We start from the raw sequence: 19,346 nt of genomic DNA, 5'->3' as shown, positions 1-19,346 counted from the left end.
GCTGGGGAATAGGTCAGGGGTAAGTTTTTTACTCAGAGAGTGGTGAGTGCGTGGAATGGGCTGCTGGCAACGGTGGTGGAGGTGGATACGATAGGGTCTTTTAAGAGACTTTTGGATAGGTACATGGAGCTTAGAAAAATAGAGGGCCATGGGTAAGCCTAGTAACTTCTAGGGTAGGGACATGTTTGGCACAACTTTGTGGGCTGAAGAGTCTGTATTGTGCTGTAGGTTTTCTATGTCTATGTTATCATCTTCTGTGATGTGCAGAAATTGCCTGGCACATTTCTTACATTATGATCAGCATCACACTGGTGTTTAAGTGCTTATGTACTGAGATTATGAACTGTGCTCTCTAAGAGATCTCTCCATATTGATGCAATTACTGAGAATGCATGCCAGTGTCTATGTTACAAAGGTTCAAAGTACATTTTTTATTGAAGTATGTATGCAGTCTACAATTCATCTTCCCACAGACAGCCGTGAAACAAAGAAAACCATGGAACCCATTCAAAGGAAAACATCAAACCCCCCCAAAGCACAAAAAAGAGAAAACCGTGCAAACGGCAAAACAAGAGCAAAAAATATTCAACATAAAACATCAATCGTAAGGTCAATGAAACATTCCAGGTGTGCTCAGTTTCAGCTCAGTTCAATCAGGTGCTGTTTGTTGATTCATGAGGAGATTTTGAATGAGTTTCCCCACAAGCAAAATGCAGTGTCACAAGGAGGAGGCATCCACCGTTAAGAACCCTCACCATCCAAGACATGCCCTCTTCCTATTGCTACCATCAAGGGTACCAATGTGTACCTTAGGGTACAGGAACCCTAAGACATACACTCAATGTTTTAGGAACAGCTACTTCCCAATTGCCATCAGATTTCTGAACAGACTTTTGAAAAATACGGTCAGCCCTCCTTATCCGCGAGTTCCGCATCCGCGAATTCAACCCACCGCGAATCGAGAAAACCCAGAAGTGCTCTTCCAGCACTTGTTGTTCGAGCACGTACAGACATTTTTTCTTATCATTATTCCCTAAACAATGCAGTATAACAACTATTTTACAAAGCATTTACATTGTACTAGGTATTATAAGTAATCTAGAGGTGATTTAAAGTATACGGGAGGATGTGCGTGGTTTATCATGGATCGGGATCGAAAAAAATCGCAAATTCTCTTACTAAGTAAGTTGGAACAGGTACATGCGGTATTATAACACAAAAATACAACTGCAAATGCTGTGGACCAAAGAATACGTACACAACGCTGGAAGAACTCAGCAGGTCAGGCAGCATCCGTGAGAAAAGAGTAGCCAACGTTTCGGTCTCGGCTCGAAATGTTGGCTACTCTTTTCTCACAGATGCTGCCTGACCTGCTGAGTTCTTCCAGCGTTGTGTACATCTGGTATTATTTAGCGTCAGTTAGTCAAATCTTTGTCTTTGTATATAGTATATATTTTACCTTTCTATGCATATAAAACACTTAAGAATGTATGTTTCAGTGCCGGGCTCAGGAACGTGCTGGGTTGATGTAGAGGATCAAAACTCAAAACCCCAAAACCCAATAATTAAACCACTGCGCTGCTTAGTAATAATTGTAGCTTTCATCGAGGCAGAGCCTTTCTCACTTTATCCTTTAAAATTGTTCCGATCGTTGACCGATGTGGCCTAATGCTTTTAAATGACCGATGACGTTTCACCTTTCTGATTGCTTTATTACTTCCACTTTATTTTCAATTGTGATCGTGATTATTTTCGTGAGCAGAAACACTGCAGATTCAGAGCTCAGCTGGGTCCTAAAAACCACCGCACAGAGACAGGTTAAATAAGGTCTGGGGTTCTGCTGGGTCCTAAGGTCCACCTCATTGAGACAGGTTGAATAAGGGACTTGAACATCTGCGTTTTTTGGTATCCGGGAGGGGTCCCGGAACCAATCCCCCGCGGATAAGGAGGGCCAACTGTACCTCGCTATTTCACTCTGATTCGCATTATTTATTTATTTTTATATATTCTTATTGTACTTTAAGTCTTATATTTCTTGTGGTCTTTATGGTAAGTTTTATGTTTTGCACTGTAGAGACAAAATAACAAACAAATTTCACAAAACAATCAACCAGAATAGAGCTGATTCTGATTGTGAAAGTCATTCATTGTCCCAGTGTGAGAATGAACTTGAGCTAGACCCAGCGCTAGATTTGGTGTTAGGACAGTGCAGATGCAGAGTATTTGTCACCTGCAAGTATTATTCTCCAGTCCTGCCAGTCACACGTGGACCATGAACACTAACTCACTGTTTGCTCTGTTTTTGAACTAATTATTTATTTCTTATACATTTTTCTCTTTATAACTTACAGTAATTTTCTGTGTACTGCACTCCAAGTTTCATGACGTACATCAGCGATAATATACCTGATTTGTAATTTTGATTCAATGTTGGCAGTTCGGGTCGATGAGAGACTGCAGACACATGAGGGTGTACCTACCACAAACCCTTCAGTTTAAAAGAGACTTACTGACCTCAACGTGCTTTGGAGGGAGAGAGAGTTAAAATAAATGCAACAAAACCACAAATTTCCCGACATGTGTTAGTGCTACCATACCTGATTCTGCAGAGTCAGAATGAGAACGTGGAGTATCAGAGAGAACTGGAAGAAGGTTGGTCAGTGTTTCTTCTGTCATGGGACCAGCACAATCTCTGCTGACCCCTGATACCTCTTGACACTAATTCTACTTTTCTGCATTAGGCCTATAGTAATAATAAACCTGATTTTGAACCTTAGGTCCCACACCACCAGGTTCAGAATTACCCTACAACCCTCAGTCTCCTGAACCGGCGTGGATAACTTCACTCACCGCAACACCGAACTGATTCCACGACCTACAGACTCACTTCCAAGGACTTCACAACTCATAATCTCAGTGTTATTTATCTATTATTATGATCTTCTCATCGTTACCATTGGGAAGGAGATACAGAAGCCTGAAGACACACACTCAGCTTCTTCCCCTCTGCTATCCACTATCTCACTACTTTTTTTATTTCTTTTTTTTTTGTAACTACTTATTTTAACTTAACTATTTAATAGACCTATATATGCTCACTGTAATTCAGTTTTTCCCTTTATTTATTTATCACGTATTGCATTGTACCGGTGCCGCAAAGTTAAGAAATTTCATGGCATACGCCGACGATATTAAACCTGATTCTGATATTTAATTTTTTTTGTTTTTGCACATTTTATCTTCTTTTTCACATTGGTTGTCCATCTGCCTTTGTTTGTGTGTAGTTGTTCATTGATTCTATTGTGTTTCTTTGTACCGACTGTGAAAATGGAAGTATCAGATTTCAGTGATTTCCCGATGCCTGGGTTCCTTTAGGAGTCCAGGACCTGGAGGGAGCTTATTCTTCAACAATCATTTATTTTAAAAGTTTAAACAAAGGAACAGATATGAACATGTGAACTAAAGGAACAGACAGAAAATGAAGATAAAAGGGGCCATGAGAAGGCCTTGGCGAGCAGGATTAAGGAAAACCCCAAGACATTCTATAAGTATGTGAAGAGCAAGAGGATAAGATGTGACAGAATAGGATCAATCAAGTTTGACGGTGGAAAAGTGTTTAAGGAACAGGAGGAGGTAGCAGAGTTACTTAGTAAGTACTGTGCTTCAGTATTCACTACAGAAAAGGACCTTGGCGATTATAGGGATGACTTACAGCAGACTGAAAAGCTTGAGCATATAGACATGAAGAAAGAGGATGTGCTGGAGCTTTTGGAAAGCATCACATTGGATTAGTCACCGGGACCGGACAAGATATACCCCAGGATGTTGCCTGGATCGGAGAGCATGCCTTATGAAAATAGGTTGAGTGAACTTGGCCTTTTCTTCTTGGAGTGACGGAGGATGAGAGGTGACTTGATAGAGGTGTACAAGGTGATGAGAGGCATTGATCATGTGGATAGTCAGAGGCTTTTTCCCAGGGCTGACGTGACTAACATGAGAGGACACTGTTTTAAGGTGCTGGGGAGTAGGTACAGAGGAGATGTCAGGGGAAAGTTCTTTTTTCCACAGAGAGTGGTGAGTGCGTGGAATGGGCTGCTGGCGATGGTGGTGACGGCAGATGTGATAAGGTCTTTTAAGAGTCTCCTGGATAGGTACGTGGAGCTTAGAAAAATAGAGGGCTATGGGTCACCTGAGGCAATGTCTAAAGTAAGTGCATGTTTGGCACAGCGTTGTGGGCGGAAGGGTCTGTATTGTGCTGTCGGTTTTCTATGTTTCTATGGTTAGGATAAGGCAAATGCCATAGATAAGAAAAAACAATCAATGTTACACAATCACGGCCATTTAAAAATGAAAAGGTGGCAAGCTGTTATGTAACTGTTGTACCACGTTTCAGCCCGTAAGTGGGGAAAAATTTCAGATATTGTGAATGTAGGGTTCTTTGATAATACACTTATTCTGAGGCTGAGTCGGGCGGTGCCGTGGAAGTCCATGTGGGGGGGGGGGTATTCCCTTCTGCTGCTGGCGTGGGATGGCGAGTCTGTCGGGACCCTTTTGTGGAAACTGTGTGGTGATTTCTTTTGAACTTATAGTCCTTTAACATCTTTGGACTATTTTTACTGTGCCCATGGTCTGTTTTTATTATCAATTATGCTATTGTTTGCACTGTTGTAACTATGTGGTTTTGTGCAGGTCTTGTAGCTTTAGTTTTTGGTCTTGTTTTGTCTGGTGAGTTTGGAGCTCCTTTCCGGGGAACGCGCTAAGATGGTAGCGCGATATTAATACGCAGCAGCCTCTCCGGACTCTGGATTGGGGATTGCCAAACATTATATGGATTTTCTGGTGTAGTCTGTTTTGTCATATGCTTTTGTGATATCATTCTGGAGGAACGTTGTCTCATTTTTTAACTGCATTGCATTTGTGGTTTCTAAATGACAATACACTGAATCTGAATCTGAGCTTAGAGCTTTGGAGCTTTCATTCTGTTCTCTGCCTTGTACCTGTGCAAGGAGTTGTAGCTGGACGCAATATTTAAATAACGCAGATAAAGTGCCAAACACTGCAATTTCTTTACAGTCTTTAAGCGATTTGAAGAATAATACATATTCCCCAGGACCTGGCTCCTACCATCAGTGACACGTGTCACTTCGCTGCCTAGCACACAGTGCGTCTGGTTGATGAAGTTCTCTCATGTGCTTACTTACACCAAACAAACTCTATCATCTCAGTAATTGGTCCTTCTCTTTCAGCAATTTAACTCCAGATTCAAGATTCAAAGTACATGTATTGGCAAAGTATGTATGCCGTATGGAATCCTGAAATCCATCTTCCCCACAGAAAGCTACAAAACAAAGCAAAGCTATGGAATCCATTCAAAGAGAAAGATCAACCCTACCCCCACATATGCCAAAAATAGAACAAATTGCACAAATGGCAAAAAATGGGTGAAGAACGCAGAATATAAAACATCAAACCACCAAGTCATCAAAACAGTCCAGGAATGTGCCGTTCAGTTTAGTGCTGTGCTACTCACTGACTGCAGGGCCGCAGAGCCAGTCCGTCCCGATCACAATCGCACAAAATAGCAACAAAAAACGGTGTAACCAGGAACTGGAGTCCCATCATAACATGAACTGCAGAGTCCAATCCACAGACTGCTTTGATGAAAACTCGCCCAAGACCAGGAGTCTGGCAGTACCAAGCAAGAGACTGATCAGGAGTAGGCACCTCCTCCCAACAGCAGCGAGCGACAATGAGGGAGACACCCGTCACACGGGAGGATGGCGCTGAACACCTGCCTGCCTTCTGTTCTCGTCCTCTTTGATTTCAATCTTCCTCGAGACTTTAATTGACGAGATTGGCGCGAAATGGAGTCAATCGCGGGCTCACGCTCTGTCTCCAGGCCACACACCTCTCTGAACTTCGTCAGAGACAGCAAAGCACCAGATCGCTCAGTCGGCTGGAAAGCACACCATCAGACAGGCTCCAGCAGCAGCAGCATCATTTCTGAAGGGAGTAGAAGTAAAAGAAGTGAACTGTCTGAAGGATGACACCACTGGTCTCGTTGTTCATTGGTACCACCTTCCAAGGTTAGCTTTGTTTTAAACAGGAGATTCCGCTGGTGCTGGAAATCCAGAGCAACACGGAGAGGAATAAACAGCTGATGTTTTGGGCTGAGACGCTTCAGCAGAATTTATAGGGACTGTCCTGATGAAGGGTCTCGGCCTGAAACGTCAACTCTTTATTCCTTTCCATTGACGCTTCCTGACCTGCTGAGTTCATCCAACACTTTGTGTGCATTGCTCTGGATTTCCAGCGCCTGCAGAATCTCTTGTGCGTATGAAATGCCATGCTCACAGTATTGATTGAAATGAAACACTGTAGTTCATTCCAGGAGGATGTAATCAAACCCAAAGGGTTGTGGTTGAATTATAATTTTATATAAGATTTGTTACCAATGTGAATGTGAGTCATCAATCGTAGACTGTGTGGAATGAACAGTTCTTATTGCCCACATGAAATGATTAGGATGACTTGGGTTACTAACATAGCAAACAGCTCTGGCAGTGTTTTCACGAGCCAAGACTGTTGCTGCATTCATCCATCTTCAGGAAGAATCGGAATCAGAATCAGGTTTAATTTCACCGGCACGTCATGAAATTTGTTCACTTTGTGGCAGCAGTACAGTGCAATACATAATGATAGAAAAGAAAAAAAGCTGAACTACAGTAAGTATATTAAATAGTTAAATAAGTAGTGCAAAAACAAGAAATTTTTTAAAAAGTCAAGAAGTATTGTTCATGGGTTCAGTGTCCATTCAGAAATCAGATGGCAGAGGGGAAGAAGCTGTTCCTGAATCATTGTGCGCGTCTCGTCAGGATTCTGTACCTCCTTCCTGCTGGTAGCAATGAGAGGAGGGCATTTCCTGGGTGATGAGCATTCTCAATGGTGGAAGCCAGCTTTTTGAGGCTTTGCTCCACGGATGGTGTGGAGGCTGGTGCCCATGATGAGATGACTCAGTTTACAACTTTCTGCATCTTACTTCAATCCTGTGCAGTATCCCCCCCCCACCCCCCACCCTCCGTCCGCCATACCAGACAGCGATGCAGCCAGTTTGCATGCTCTCCACTGTACAAATGAAGAAAAACGTGCTCGGTAGAAATTGAGTGTTTTTGGTGACTTACCAAAACTCCTTGAGACATGTACGGAAATATAGCTGCTGTCGTGTCTACCTTGTAGCTTCGTTAAGATGTTAATAAGGAAGTATGAACTCACATTTATCAGTCGCAATTCAGAGAATTGAAAAGCCAGCGTGATCACGTTCATAAAGTAGAAAATGTGCAGCATCAAATATTTGATTAGCTTTATTTGACACAAATACTTTCAAACATAGAGTGAATTGCATTGTATGCGTCAGCTACTAGCACGGTTCGAAGATCTGCTGGGGTCACCGTGTCCACAGCTTACTAAACCGAACCCGTACATCTTTGGAAAGTGGGAGGAAACCAGAGCACCCGGAGGAAACCCTTCCAGTCATGGGGAGAACTCCTTACAGACAGTGGTGGGAATTCAGCCCCTGTTGCAAGCGCTGTAAAGCACTTCCGCTAACTGCCGCACTACCGTGTCTCCCTAAAGATAAGAGGAGAGGTGATCACCTGAGGACGTGGTTGGTAGGGAGAGCAAGAGCACATGCAAGGCTTTCACCTGGGTGGTGTGGTAGTGAAGTGGCTAACTTAACTATTACCGTGCCCCTGAAAGATCGAGGTTGGACTCCCACTGACGTGTCCCCATGGTTGCGTGGGTTTCCTCTGGGCACCCTGGTTTCCTCCCACAGTTCAAAGACATAGGATTAGGGTTAGTGTATTGTGGCTATGCTGTACTGGAAACATTTGTCCGGCACAATCCTTGCTGATGCAGACAACACATTTCTCCGTACGTTTCGATGTACGTGTGATAAGTAAAGTGAATCCTTTGATCCTTGAATGGTCACCAGCATCCATCCTTAATACCGTGCAGTGAATTGTGTGCGTCCGCTGTTCTGACATCTAACATCGCTTCTCTGGATGGTTATTGTGGGAAGGCTGGTGTGGCCCCTGCTCTAACTTGCTGCCAGCTGCAGATGCCCCTGTGACGACCAATCTTCCCAATCATTGCAATGCAATCAACCCCCTTCCAATAATTATAGTGAAGAGTTTCTCAAGGTGGGGAGCACCACATTATTTGTAAAGAATACACGGACTGGTAAGGGTGGCACTGTGGTGCAGCGGGTAGTGCCACTGCTCTGGAGCCATGAACTCAGTCCTGACCTCGGGCGCTGTCTGCATGGAGTTTGCACGTTCCCTGTGTGTCGCTGTGTGTGCTCGCGGGACTGGACCACGGTGCGGAGGGAAGGTGGACTCTCTCCGTCACGTGGGTCTCTGGCACCAGCTCAGGCAGCAGGCCCACGACTCAGTACAGGAGCAGAATCCCCGTGAAGAGATGGAAACAAGGTTCGGCATTAGAATGCCAACAGAGGGACGACGCCACGAGAACAATCATTCTCCACAACACAGTAGCACTCTGCTAAAGAGCTAATCAGAGCCCCCTGTAAATAATCATAAGGATGCGGCCAACACATGCCAGTCACCATTAACCTGACACGAATAAACTGAAAGCACAAGGGCTTAACAGTTCTAGTTAATATAACGGTTAGTAAATACCGACTTTTGAGAAACCTAGATGATCAACACTCCTTGGCAAGCAAAGCTGCAGGGGCCTACGGGGCACGTGACACTGTGACCGTCTCGGCTCTCTCAAGCCGCTCTGGTTTCCTCCCAGACTGCGAACGAGTGGCGGACGTGGGTCTGACTGCAACATTTACAAGAAGTTTGGATACACCTCAGTGTGGGTAAAGAATACAGGGATGGGTACGGGTGGTGTGTGTGGGAGGAAACCAGAGTACCCAGAGGAAACAGATATGGTCACGGGAAGAATGTAAAAGGCTCTTTACAGGCAGTGATGGGAATTGAACCCTGATCTTATTAGTGCAGTAAACCATCGCACTGACTGCTACAGTCCCACACCACCCTTTGCCTTCGTGCTGCCCTAACTTGAAGGAGAGCCCTAGCTGCACGGTAGCGTAGTGGTCAGCACCACAGTACCAGTGACCCGGGTTCAATTCCTGCCGCTGCCTGTAAAGAGTTTGCACGTTCTCCCTGTAATCGCGTGGGTTTCCTCGGGGTGCTCCGGTTTCCCACCACAGTCCAAAGACGTACCGGTTGGTAGGTTAATTGGTCACTGTAATTGTCTGGTGATTGCTTACCTACTGTCAGGATGTCTGACAGTCGACTACCAAAACAACTGCTGTGTGGAGAGCTGAGCCAGGGCAAGCGCTCAGTTGGAGGGCAGAAGAAACTTCTCAAAGACTGCCTCAAAGTGTCCCTCAAAGACCTCAACATCAATCCCAGTAGCTGGGAATCGCTTGCTCCGGACCGCCCAACCTGGTGGAGCAGGACCACTAAAGGAGCGTATGCAGCAGAAATCAGACGCACCGCAGAGGCTCAGAGGAAACGCGCCGCGCGCAAGGCTCGAACTACCTCCACTTCCACTGCAGCACCTACCCTCATGTGTCCCACATGTGGGCGAGCTTTCAGGGCCCAGATTGGCCTCACCAGTCACAAACCCTCCAGCTGACAGAAGTCATGGTCGTCTTCGACTCCGAAGGACGAACAGCAACACTTACTTACTGCCCATTATGCTGTTGGTGTTCAGGACAGCAATAAGGGTCCTCCATCTCTGGCGACACTCAGGACTTCCTTTATCATGTCAGAAGCCAAGGTTAAATCGGGGTTGCTGGGTGGCATGTCCAGAGCCTATTCCCCACCGCACCACACAGAATAGAAAGTAATCCTGGAGTTTTGACTCAGCCCACAGACTGTGAGTTTCAGGACAGAGTTTCTTTGTGAAATCGTATTCCATGTTGCAGTCAATAACTGACATGTGGGGACCTGGCAGTCGACATCTCACATCCTGAAGCTTTTCAGTTTGTGGTTTTATCACTGTTCACTCCGTTTGATCTTTCAAAAGAACATTAGCTGGTGATTCCTACAGAGGCAGGGGGAATTTAGGCATTTCAAGGAATTAGTTTCCTTTCTCGTGCCTCCTTTGACAGCTGAGCTGCTGCCCAGACTTCTTATAAACGTGTGGGCTGCTTTAGGAGTCCGAGGCTGTCTGTTGGTCAGGGTCAACTACGGCTGTTGCTTCTCAGCTCTCGGGGTGATCTGCATGCCAGGGTAGCCTGATATGGAGAGCAAGCACATAGCAGGCTCCCCCTCTCCACGTAGCTGATGAACCCAAAGGAACGGCAGAGACCGATACAGTTTGGCACCAGCGGCACCGCAGGAGCTGTCGAACTAGGACTGCCTTAAGGACTCCAGCTCTGTATCTTTCCTTGGGTTTTACCCCCAAAGCCTTCCCCGTGAGTGGGTGTAGCTGCAAGGCAGATCAGAGTTTTTCTTCTGGGTGAGCTGTCAACCGTGGCTGACGAGCTCCATCTGCCTGAAGTGACTGGCTTTAAGGCGCCAGTAAGCCATCTTTGCCAATTCTCCTGTCAGTACAAACGGTTCCTCCAGGCTTAAGCCACACAGGAAGATTAGGAGCTGGACTTGGTTGTCAGAGGCAAAAGAAAATCTGCAGATGTTGGAAATCTGAGCAACACACACAAAATGCTGGAGGAACTCGGCAGGCCAGGCAGCATCTAGGGAAGGAGTACTGCCGAACGTTTTTGGCCCGAAACTTGAACTGTACTCTTTTCCTGGATGCTGCCTGGCCTGCTAAGTTCCTCCAGCGTTTTGTGTGTTGCTTGGTTGTCAGAGGCTGTTTGAGGTGCACGTCACTGGGAGCATTTAATAGGTAGTGGGAGCTCATCCCACTGCCACCCCCAACTACAACAACCTTGAAGAGTTTGGAGAATATCTGCTCAGAAACACGTTAACCCAGTTACCTTCAGAGAACATTGGAAACAACTGAGCTTAGTGTCCATAAGACCGAAAGACCTAGGAAAAGGCCTAGACCATTCAGCCCATCGAGTGTACTTTGCTTCTTCCATCATTGCTGATTTATTACCCCTCTCACCTCTGAACCCCATTGCCCTCCCTGTGAGTCACAGAGCTGAGTCCATGCCAAACTATTTGGCCCAGTCTCACTGAGCTACACCTGGACCATAGCCCTTCATATCTTTCTTTTCCAAATTTTCCTTAAATCTCGCAATCCAACCTGCATTCCTCTGGTAACTTGTGCTTCACTCGCACTGCCCACTGAGTGAAGTTCACCCTCAGGTTCCCATCAAGTATTTCACCTTTCACCCTTGACCTTTAGTTCTAGTCTCACCCATTCTCAGTGAAAAATACCTGCTTACATTTACCCTATCTATACCCTTCATAATTTTGTATACCTCTGTCAAACCTCCCCTCATTCTCCTACGCTCCAGGGAATAAAGTCCGAACCTCTCCTTGTAACTCAGACTCAGCAACATCCTTGGAAGTTTCTCCACACTCCTTCAAATCTCTTGATATCTTCCTGTAGGTAGGTGACCAGAACTGCACACTGTACTCCAAATTACACAAATCAGCAATGCCTTATAGATCTTCAACATCACATCCCAGCCTCTGAACTTACTACTTTGATTTATGAGGCCAATGTGCCCAGCGCTCTCTTTATGACTCTATCTACATGTAATGGTACTTTCAAGGAATTATGTCTCTGTATTCCCCAATCCCTCTACTCTATTCTACTCCTCAGCACCCTGCTTGTTGTGTATTTAATCTTTCAGTAATATTTGAATAATCTTGTATTATATATAGGTTGATTAAGCATTCTTGTTTGTTTAAATAATCCATATACATGTATATGTATAGATACGTGAAATGCATACATCATCACGCTACCACGTGATACACGTGTGCCTCGCCTGAGGTAATGTTAGACCTGCATTTCAAACTCCTGTATCTTACTTTGAATTAGTTGAATGTTCTGAAGTCACAAAACATAACACTACCGTTCACTAGGTAGGTCCTGTCCTCCCGAAGTGCAACACTTCCCTTTCCATTCATCAGTCTCTGTCCCCTCAATCCTCTGTCCACAAGCGCCTTTAATCTCTCCCAGTGGCACTCATCTATCATTGACCAACTCCCATCAGTCAGCCGTCTCCTGCCAGCTCCCATCTGTTAAAGGTTAGCTTTATTTGTCATGTTTACATCGAAGCATACAGTGAAGTGTGTCGTTTCTGGTAACAACCAACACAGTCCGAGGCTGTGCTGGGGGCAGCCGGCAAGTGCCGCCATGATTCCGGCACCAACACAGCAAGCTGAGAATGTTTTAACCTGTATGCCTTTGGAACATGGGAGCATCCCACCGCTGCCTGTAAGGAGTTTGCATGTTCTCCCTGTGACTGTGTGGGTTTCCTCTGGGTGCTCCGGTTTCCTCCCACATTCCAAAGACGTACCAGTTGGTAGGTTCATTGGTCATTGTAAATGATTAGATGAAGGGATTAAAAGTAACATTAGCAAATTTGCTGATGACACAAAGCTGGGTGGCAGTGTGAAATGTCAGGAGGATGTTATGAGAATGCAGGGTGACTTGGACAGGTTGGGTGAGTGGGCAAATGTATGGCAGATGCAGTTTAATGTTGATAGATGAGAGGTTATCCACTTTGGTGGCAAGAACAGGAAGGCAGATTACTATCTAAATGGAGACAAGTTAGGAAAAGGGGAAGTGCAATGAGATCTAGGTGTTCTTGTACAGCAGGCAGTGAAGAAAGCTAATGGCATGCTGACCTTTATAACAAGAGGAATTGAGTATAGGAGTAAAGAGGTCCTCCTGCAGCTGTACAGGGCCCTGGTGAGATCCCACCTGGAGTATTGTGTGCAGTTTTGGTCTCCAAATTTGAGGAAGGACATTCTTGCTATTGAGGGAGTGCAGCGTAGGTTCACAAGGTTAATTCCCAGAATGGCGAGACTGTCATATGTTGAAAGATTGGAGTGACTGGGCTTGTATACACTGGAATTTAGAAGAATGAGAGGGGATCTGATTGAGACATATAAGATTATTAAGGGATTGGACACACTGGAGGCAGGAAGCATGTTCCCGCTGATGGGTGAGTCCAGAACTAGAGGCCACAGTTTAAGAATAAGGGGTAGGCCATTTAGAACAGAGATGCGGAAAAACTTTTTCACCCAGAGAGTTGTGGATATGTGGAATGCTCTGCCCCAGAAGGCAGTGGAGGTCAAGTCTCTGGATGCATTCAAGAGAGAGTTAGATAGAGCTCTTATAGAAAGTGGGGTCAAGGGATATGGGGAGAGGGCAGGAATGGGGTACTGATTATGTATGATCAGCCATGATCACAGTGAATTGCGGTGCTGGCTAGAAGGGCAGAATGGCCTACTCCTGCACCTACTGTCTATTGTCTTGTGTTTAGGCGGGTCAGATCAGGGGATTGCTGAGCAGCACAGGCTCGAAGGCCTGGAAGGGCCTAATCTACATTGTATCTTAATAAGTAAATATTCAGCAATTATTCAAAAGTAAATATTCAAAAAAATTCAGTAAATATACATATTTACTGAAATGGCTACTGTGAGAGGGCACAGGTTTAAGGTGCTTGGGAGTAGGTACAGAGGAGATAACAGAGGTGAGTTTTTCACACAGAGAGTGGTGAGAGTGTGGAATGAGCTACCGGTAACAGTGGTGGAGGCAGAAACGATGAGGTCTTTCAAGAGTCTCCTGGTTAGGTACATGGAGCTTAGAAAAATAGAGGGCTATGGGTAACCCTAGGTAATTTCTGAAGTAAGTACAGCAGTGTGGGCCGAAGGGCCTGTATTGTGCCATGTTCTATGTTTTATGTTCATGTTGGAGCACCCAGAGGAAAGCCACGTGTTCGCGGGGAGAATGTACAGACAGCTTACAGAGGGTGGCGGGAATTGAACCTGGGCCCGTGGCTCCGTAATAACATTATGCTACCGTGCCACCCCTGTGCAAGTAACATCCAACAGTCTCGCTGTCCCGTTCCCGTTACATCCTATCAGTGATCAATGGTCTGATTAAACTGGCCTGGCTCGGTATCGAGAGCCATTTGTGCTACACCTGGAGGAATAAGGCTTTGAGCTGACTGACAATTGCTTTTCTGTTTAGGGGAATATTCCTGGACACCATCCTCCCTCGGTATGACGAGAATGGCGTCCGTCCCCCGATTGGTCAGCGCACTCGACTGAGCAAAGGAGACATCAGCCAGGCTCGGAAGCTGTACAGGTGTCCAGGTAAGATGGGCCAGTGGGTATTTTTCTCCAAGATGGCACCAAGCTCCTGTCTCTGTCGAGATCGTGGCTCAAGGCAGAGTTGTTTTAAGTTGGTAGGGATGGTTTGGGGGTCAGAGAGGAGAATTAGAGGTCAGGGACAAGGATGTGGAGGTCGCGCTTCCAGTCCGCATTTGAAGTCCAGCGGCGTGGGTGGGTGATGAAGGACATTCACAGTCCAGGAATGGTCACTGTCCAGTGCAGTCCAGGTTATTCTGATGTATGTGTGAGAACTCTGAATGTGGATGGTCAGAAAGCAGGTCAGACAGAAGCACCCTGGTGACAGGCCTTTTCAACATAATTGTATAAGGGCTAAGAGTGTTGTAAAAACAAGCCTGAAGGCTTTGTGTGTCAATGTGAGGAGCATTCGTAACAAGGTGGATGAATTGAATGTGCGGATAGTTATTAATGAATATGATATAGTTGGGATCACAGAGATATGGCTCCAGGGTGACCAAGGATGGGAGCTCAACATCCAGGGATATCCAATATTCAGGAGGGATAGACAGGAAAGAAAAGGAGGTGGGGTAGCATTGCTGGTTAGAGAGGGGATTAACGCAATAGAAAGGAAGGACATTAGCCTGGAGGATGTGGAATCGATATGGGTAGAGCTGCATAACACTAAGGGGCAGAAAACACTGGTGGGAGTTGTGTACAGGCCACCTAACAGTAGTAGTGAGGTTGGGGATGGCATTAAACAGGAAATTAGAAATGTATGCAATAAAGGAACAGTAGTTATAAAGGGTGACTTCAATCTACATATAGATTGGTGAACCAAATTGGTAAGGGTGCTGAGGAAGAGGATTTCTTGGAATGTATGTGGGATGGTTTTCTGAACCAACATGTCGAGGAACCAACTAGAGAGCAGGCCATTCTAGATTGGGTATTGAGCAATGAGGAAGGGTTAGTTAGCAATCTTGTCGTGCGAGGCCCCTTGGGTAAGAGTGACCATAATATGGTGGAATTCTTCATTAAGATGGAGAGTGACATAGTTAATTCAGAAACAAAGGTTCTGACCTGAAAGAAGGGTAACTTTGAAGGTATGAGACATGAATTAGCTAAGATAGACTGGCAAATGATACTTAAAGGGTTGACGGTGGATATGCAATGGCAAGCATTTAAAGATCGCATGGATGAACTACAACAATAGTTCATCCCAGTTTGGCAAAAGAATAAACCAGGGAAGGTAGTGCACCTGTGGCTGACAAGGGAAATTAGGGATAGTATCAAGTCCAAAAAAGAAACATATAAATTAGCAAAAAAAAGCGGCACACCTGTGGACTGGGAGAAATTCAGAGACCAGCAGAGGAGGACAAAGGGCTTAATTAGGAAAGGGAAAAAAGATTATGAGAGAAAGCTGGCAGGGAACATAAAAACTGACTGTAAAAGCTTTTATAGATACGTGAAAAGAAAAAGATTGGTCAAGACAAATGTAGGTCCCTTACAGTCAGAAACAGGTGAATTGATCATAGGGAACAAAGACATGGCAGACCAATTGAATAACTACTTTGGCTCTGTCTTCACTAAGGAGGACATAAATAATCTTCCGGAAATAGTAAGGGACCGAGGGTCTAGTGAGATGGAGGAACTGAGGGAAATACATGTTAGTAGGGAAGTGGTGTTAGGTAAATTGAAGGGATTAAAGGTAGATAAATCCCCAGGGCCAGATGGTCTGCATCCCAGAGTGCTTAAGGAAGTAGCCCAAGAAATAGTGATAATTTTTCAAAACTCCTTAAATTCTGGATTAGTTCCTGAGGATTGGAGGGTGGCTAATGTAACCACTTTTTAAAAAAGGAGGGAGAGAGAAACTGGGGAATTATAGACCGGTTAGTCTGACGTCAGTGGTAGGGAAAATGCTAGAGTCGGTTATCAAAGATGTGATAACAGCACATTTGGAAAGAGGTGAAATCATCGGACAAAGTCAGCATGGATTTGTGATAGGAAAATCATGTCTGACGAATCTTATAGAATTTTTTGAAGATGCAACTAGTAGAGTGGATAGGGGAGAGCCAGTGGATGTGGTATATTTAGATTTTCAAAAGGCTTTTGACAAGGTCCCACATAGGAGATTAGTGTGCAAACTTAAAGCACATGGTATTGGGGGTATGGTATTGATGTGGATAGAGAATTGGTTGGCAGACAGGAAGCAAAGGGTGGGAGTAAACGGGACCTTTTCAGAATGGCAGGCAGTGACTAGTGGGGTACCGCAAGGCTCAGTGCTGAGACCCCAGTTGTTTACAATATATATTAATGATTTAGACGAGGGAATTAAATGCAGCATCTCCAAGTTTGCGGATGACACGAAGCTGGGCGGCGGTGTTAGCTGTGAGGAGGATGCTAAGAGGATGTAGGGTGACTTGGATAGGTTATGTGAGTGGGCAAATTCATGGCAGATGCAATTTAATGTGGGTAAATGTGAGGTTATCCACTTTGGTTGCAAGAACAGGAAAACAGATTATTATCTGAATGGTGGCCGATTAGGAAAAGGGGAGATGCAACGAAACCTGGGTGTCATTGTACACCAGTCATTGAAGGTGGGCGTGCAGGTACAGCAGGTGGTGAAAAAGGCAAATGGTATGTTGGCATTCATAGCAAAAGGATTTGAGTACAGGAGCAGGGAGGTTCTACTGCAGTTGTACAAGGCCTTGGTGAGACCGCACCTAGAATATTGTGTGCAATTTTGGTCCCCTAATCTGAGGAAAGACATTCTTGCCATAGAGGGAGTACAGAGAAGGTTCACCAGATTGATTCCTGGGATGGCAGGACTTTCATATGAAGAAAGACTGGATCGACTAGGCTTATACTCACTGGAATTTAGAAGATTGAGGGGGGATCTTCTTGAAACGTATAAAAGTCTAAAGAGATTGGACAGGCTAGATGCAGGAAGATTGTTTCCAATGTTGAGGAAGTCCAGAATGAGGGGTCACAGTTTAAGGATAAAGGGGAAGCCTTTTAGGACCGAGATGAGGAAAAACTTCTTCACACAGAGAATGGTGAAACTGGAATTCTCTGCCACAGGAAACAGTTGAGGCCGGTTCATTGGCTATATTTAAGAGGAAGTTAGATATGGCCCTTGTGGCTAAAGGGATCGGGGGTATGGAGAGAAAGCAGGTACAGGGTTCTGAGTTGGATGATCAGCCATGATCATACTGAATGGCGGTGCAGGCTCGAAGGGCCGAAAGGCCTACTCCTGCACCTATTTTCTATGTTTCTATGTTTCTAGGCCAAGTCCTTTGAAGAGGAACTTGACAACAGTTTGTGAAAATGAAAGGGGTGAACAGCGTGCTGAAAATGTCAGCCACTGATATTCTGTAGAAACCTAATGCAGGCAATGGGCCAAAAATGGTGGCTGCACCCAGTCCATCACAGGAAAAGCCCCGCTCACCACTGAGCACATCTACAAGAGACACTGCCGCAAGAAAGCAGGACACCCCCCATCCAGGCCATGCCGTTGACTTGCTGCTGCTCTTTGGAAGGAGGTACAGGAATCACCTGCAGGTTTGGGAACCCCTGCCCTACAACCATCAGGCTCCAGACACGGTGTGGAGAACTGTACTCAACTCAGCATGGAGCTGAATCCATAACCTCACTTTCTACAACACACGTTCACAGTATTAATTATTAATTTGCTGTTTACTCTTAGTATTATTGTTGTTCTTTTTGTATTTGCTACATTCTGTCTTCTTTTACCATTGGTTGATTTTACCATCTTTCTGTGTAGTATTTCATTGACTATTGTGATTCTTTGTACCTCCTGTGAATGCCCACAAGAAAATGAATCGCAGGGTAGTACATGGTGACAGTCACATACTTTGATAATGAATCTTGGATGGTGGAGTGGAGATGCGTCTCTACCAAAGGAGGTGTAAGGTGCTCCTTCCCTCCGCTAGCCTGCAGGTCACCCTTGGGTAAAGTGTAGCACCTGCTTAACCCCCGATCAGGGTCGTGTGAAGCCATGGGAGCAGGTGGTGGATGGTCGTACGAGCAGCTGGTGCAGATCACAAGTACTGGTTATGTGATCACTGACACCAGGCAGACAATCTCTGAGAGTTTTGATAATGGCTGGGGTCACCCGTCTTGTAAAGACACTGCCCGGGTTTTGGACCGAAGCGTTGACTGTACATTTCTCCGTAGATACTGCCTGGCCTGCTGAGTTCCCCCAGCAGTTTGTGCGTTTGCTCAGATTTCCAGCGTCTGTAGATCTTCTCTTGTTCGTGCCCAGAAAAGTCAATGGCAAATCGCTTCAGAGGGAAAACTTGCCAAGAACAATCATGGTCATAAGACCTTGATCACCTATGTCATACAACACGGGAGATAATGATAGTAAATTTACTTTGAACTTTGAACAAGGCTGGAATAAACGCGAGCGAGGCTCCTCGCCTTCAGTGGAGACCCGCTGCCCAGCAGGAGGTTGCTTCCGAAGGCTGAGCTGCGGCCCAGGCAGCTGTGGGAAGACAAGCCAGTGGGCTGCGCTGCCTGTAACATTTCCACAACTGCTTTCTGCAAAGCATCAGTAACAGAAACCCCTCTCACCGAGGTAGTAAACCAGCCGAATCCCTCACTGCCGCAGTAAATCACACATCAAGAAACAGGCTGAAAAGGAGGATCACAGCTCTGGCAGGCTGACATCCTGTACAACTCTTGTGGTGCCAAACACTGGAAGATTTAAAGAGAAATATAAACTATTTTCATTCCCTTCATCTGCTATTAATCATGTTTGTTGGCCGTCCTCCACTGAAGCCACAGGGTGCCACAGACGCTGGCTCTTCCTCCCCCCACTTCACCGCCTATTCCTCAGTGCGGAAGAAAATCTAACACAAAGATTCATTTAATGCCGATCACGTTCTGCTCTGTCTGGAACTTCACTCACACCAGCAGGAACCACACAGGAGGGCGTTTGGCTGTGTGACCCACCCACTCCCCCACCACACTGAGCACAAGACCATTCGGCCCATTGAGTCTGCTCCGCCCCCTTTGGTCGTGACTGGGGCAGGGCATTGTGCTTGTCAGTGAGCCTGATCTGGT

At 45.5% G+C, this 19,346-nt stretch overlaps 1 protein-coding gene across 1 annotated transcript in view; it reads left to right on the top strand.

Moving 5' to 3' along the window:
• The window catches only part of LOC132390668 (bone morphogenetic protein 1-like), a 308,728-nt gene that overhangs the window by 200,748 nt on the left and 88,634 nt on the right, over positions 1 to 19,346 (top strand). Inside the window, exon 8 of the mRNA XM_059963235.1 lies at positions 14,161 to 14,285. Coding sequence (XP_059819218.1) covers positions 14,161 to 14,285 — 125 coding nt within the window. The remainder of the gene's footprint in view (positions 1 to 14,160; positions 14,286 to 19,346) is intronic.

This window comes from Hypanus sabinus, chromosome 1, assembly GCF_030144855.1.
Source record: "Hypanus sabinus isolate sHypSab1 chromosome 1, sHypSab1.hap1, whole genome shotgun sequence".
NCBI classification, from domain to species: Eukaryota; Metazoa; Chordata; class Chondrichthyes; order Myliobatiformes; family Dasyatidae; genus Hypanus; species Hypanus sabinus.
This window is presented reverse-complemented; position numbering and strand designations above follow the sequence as displayed.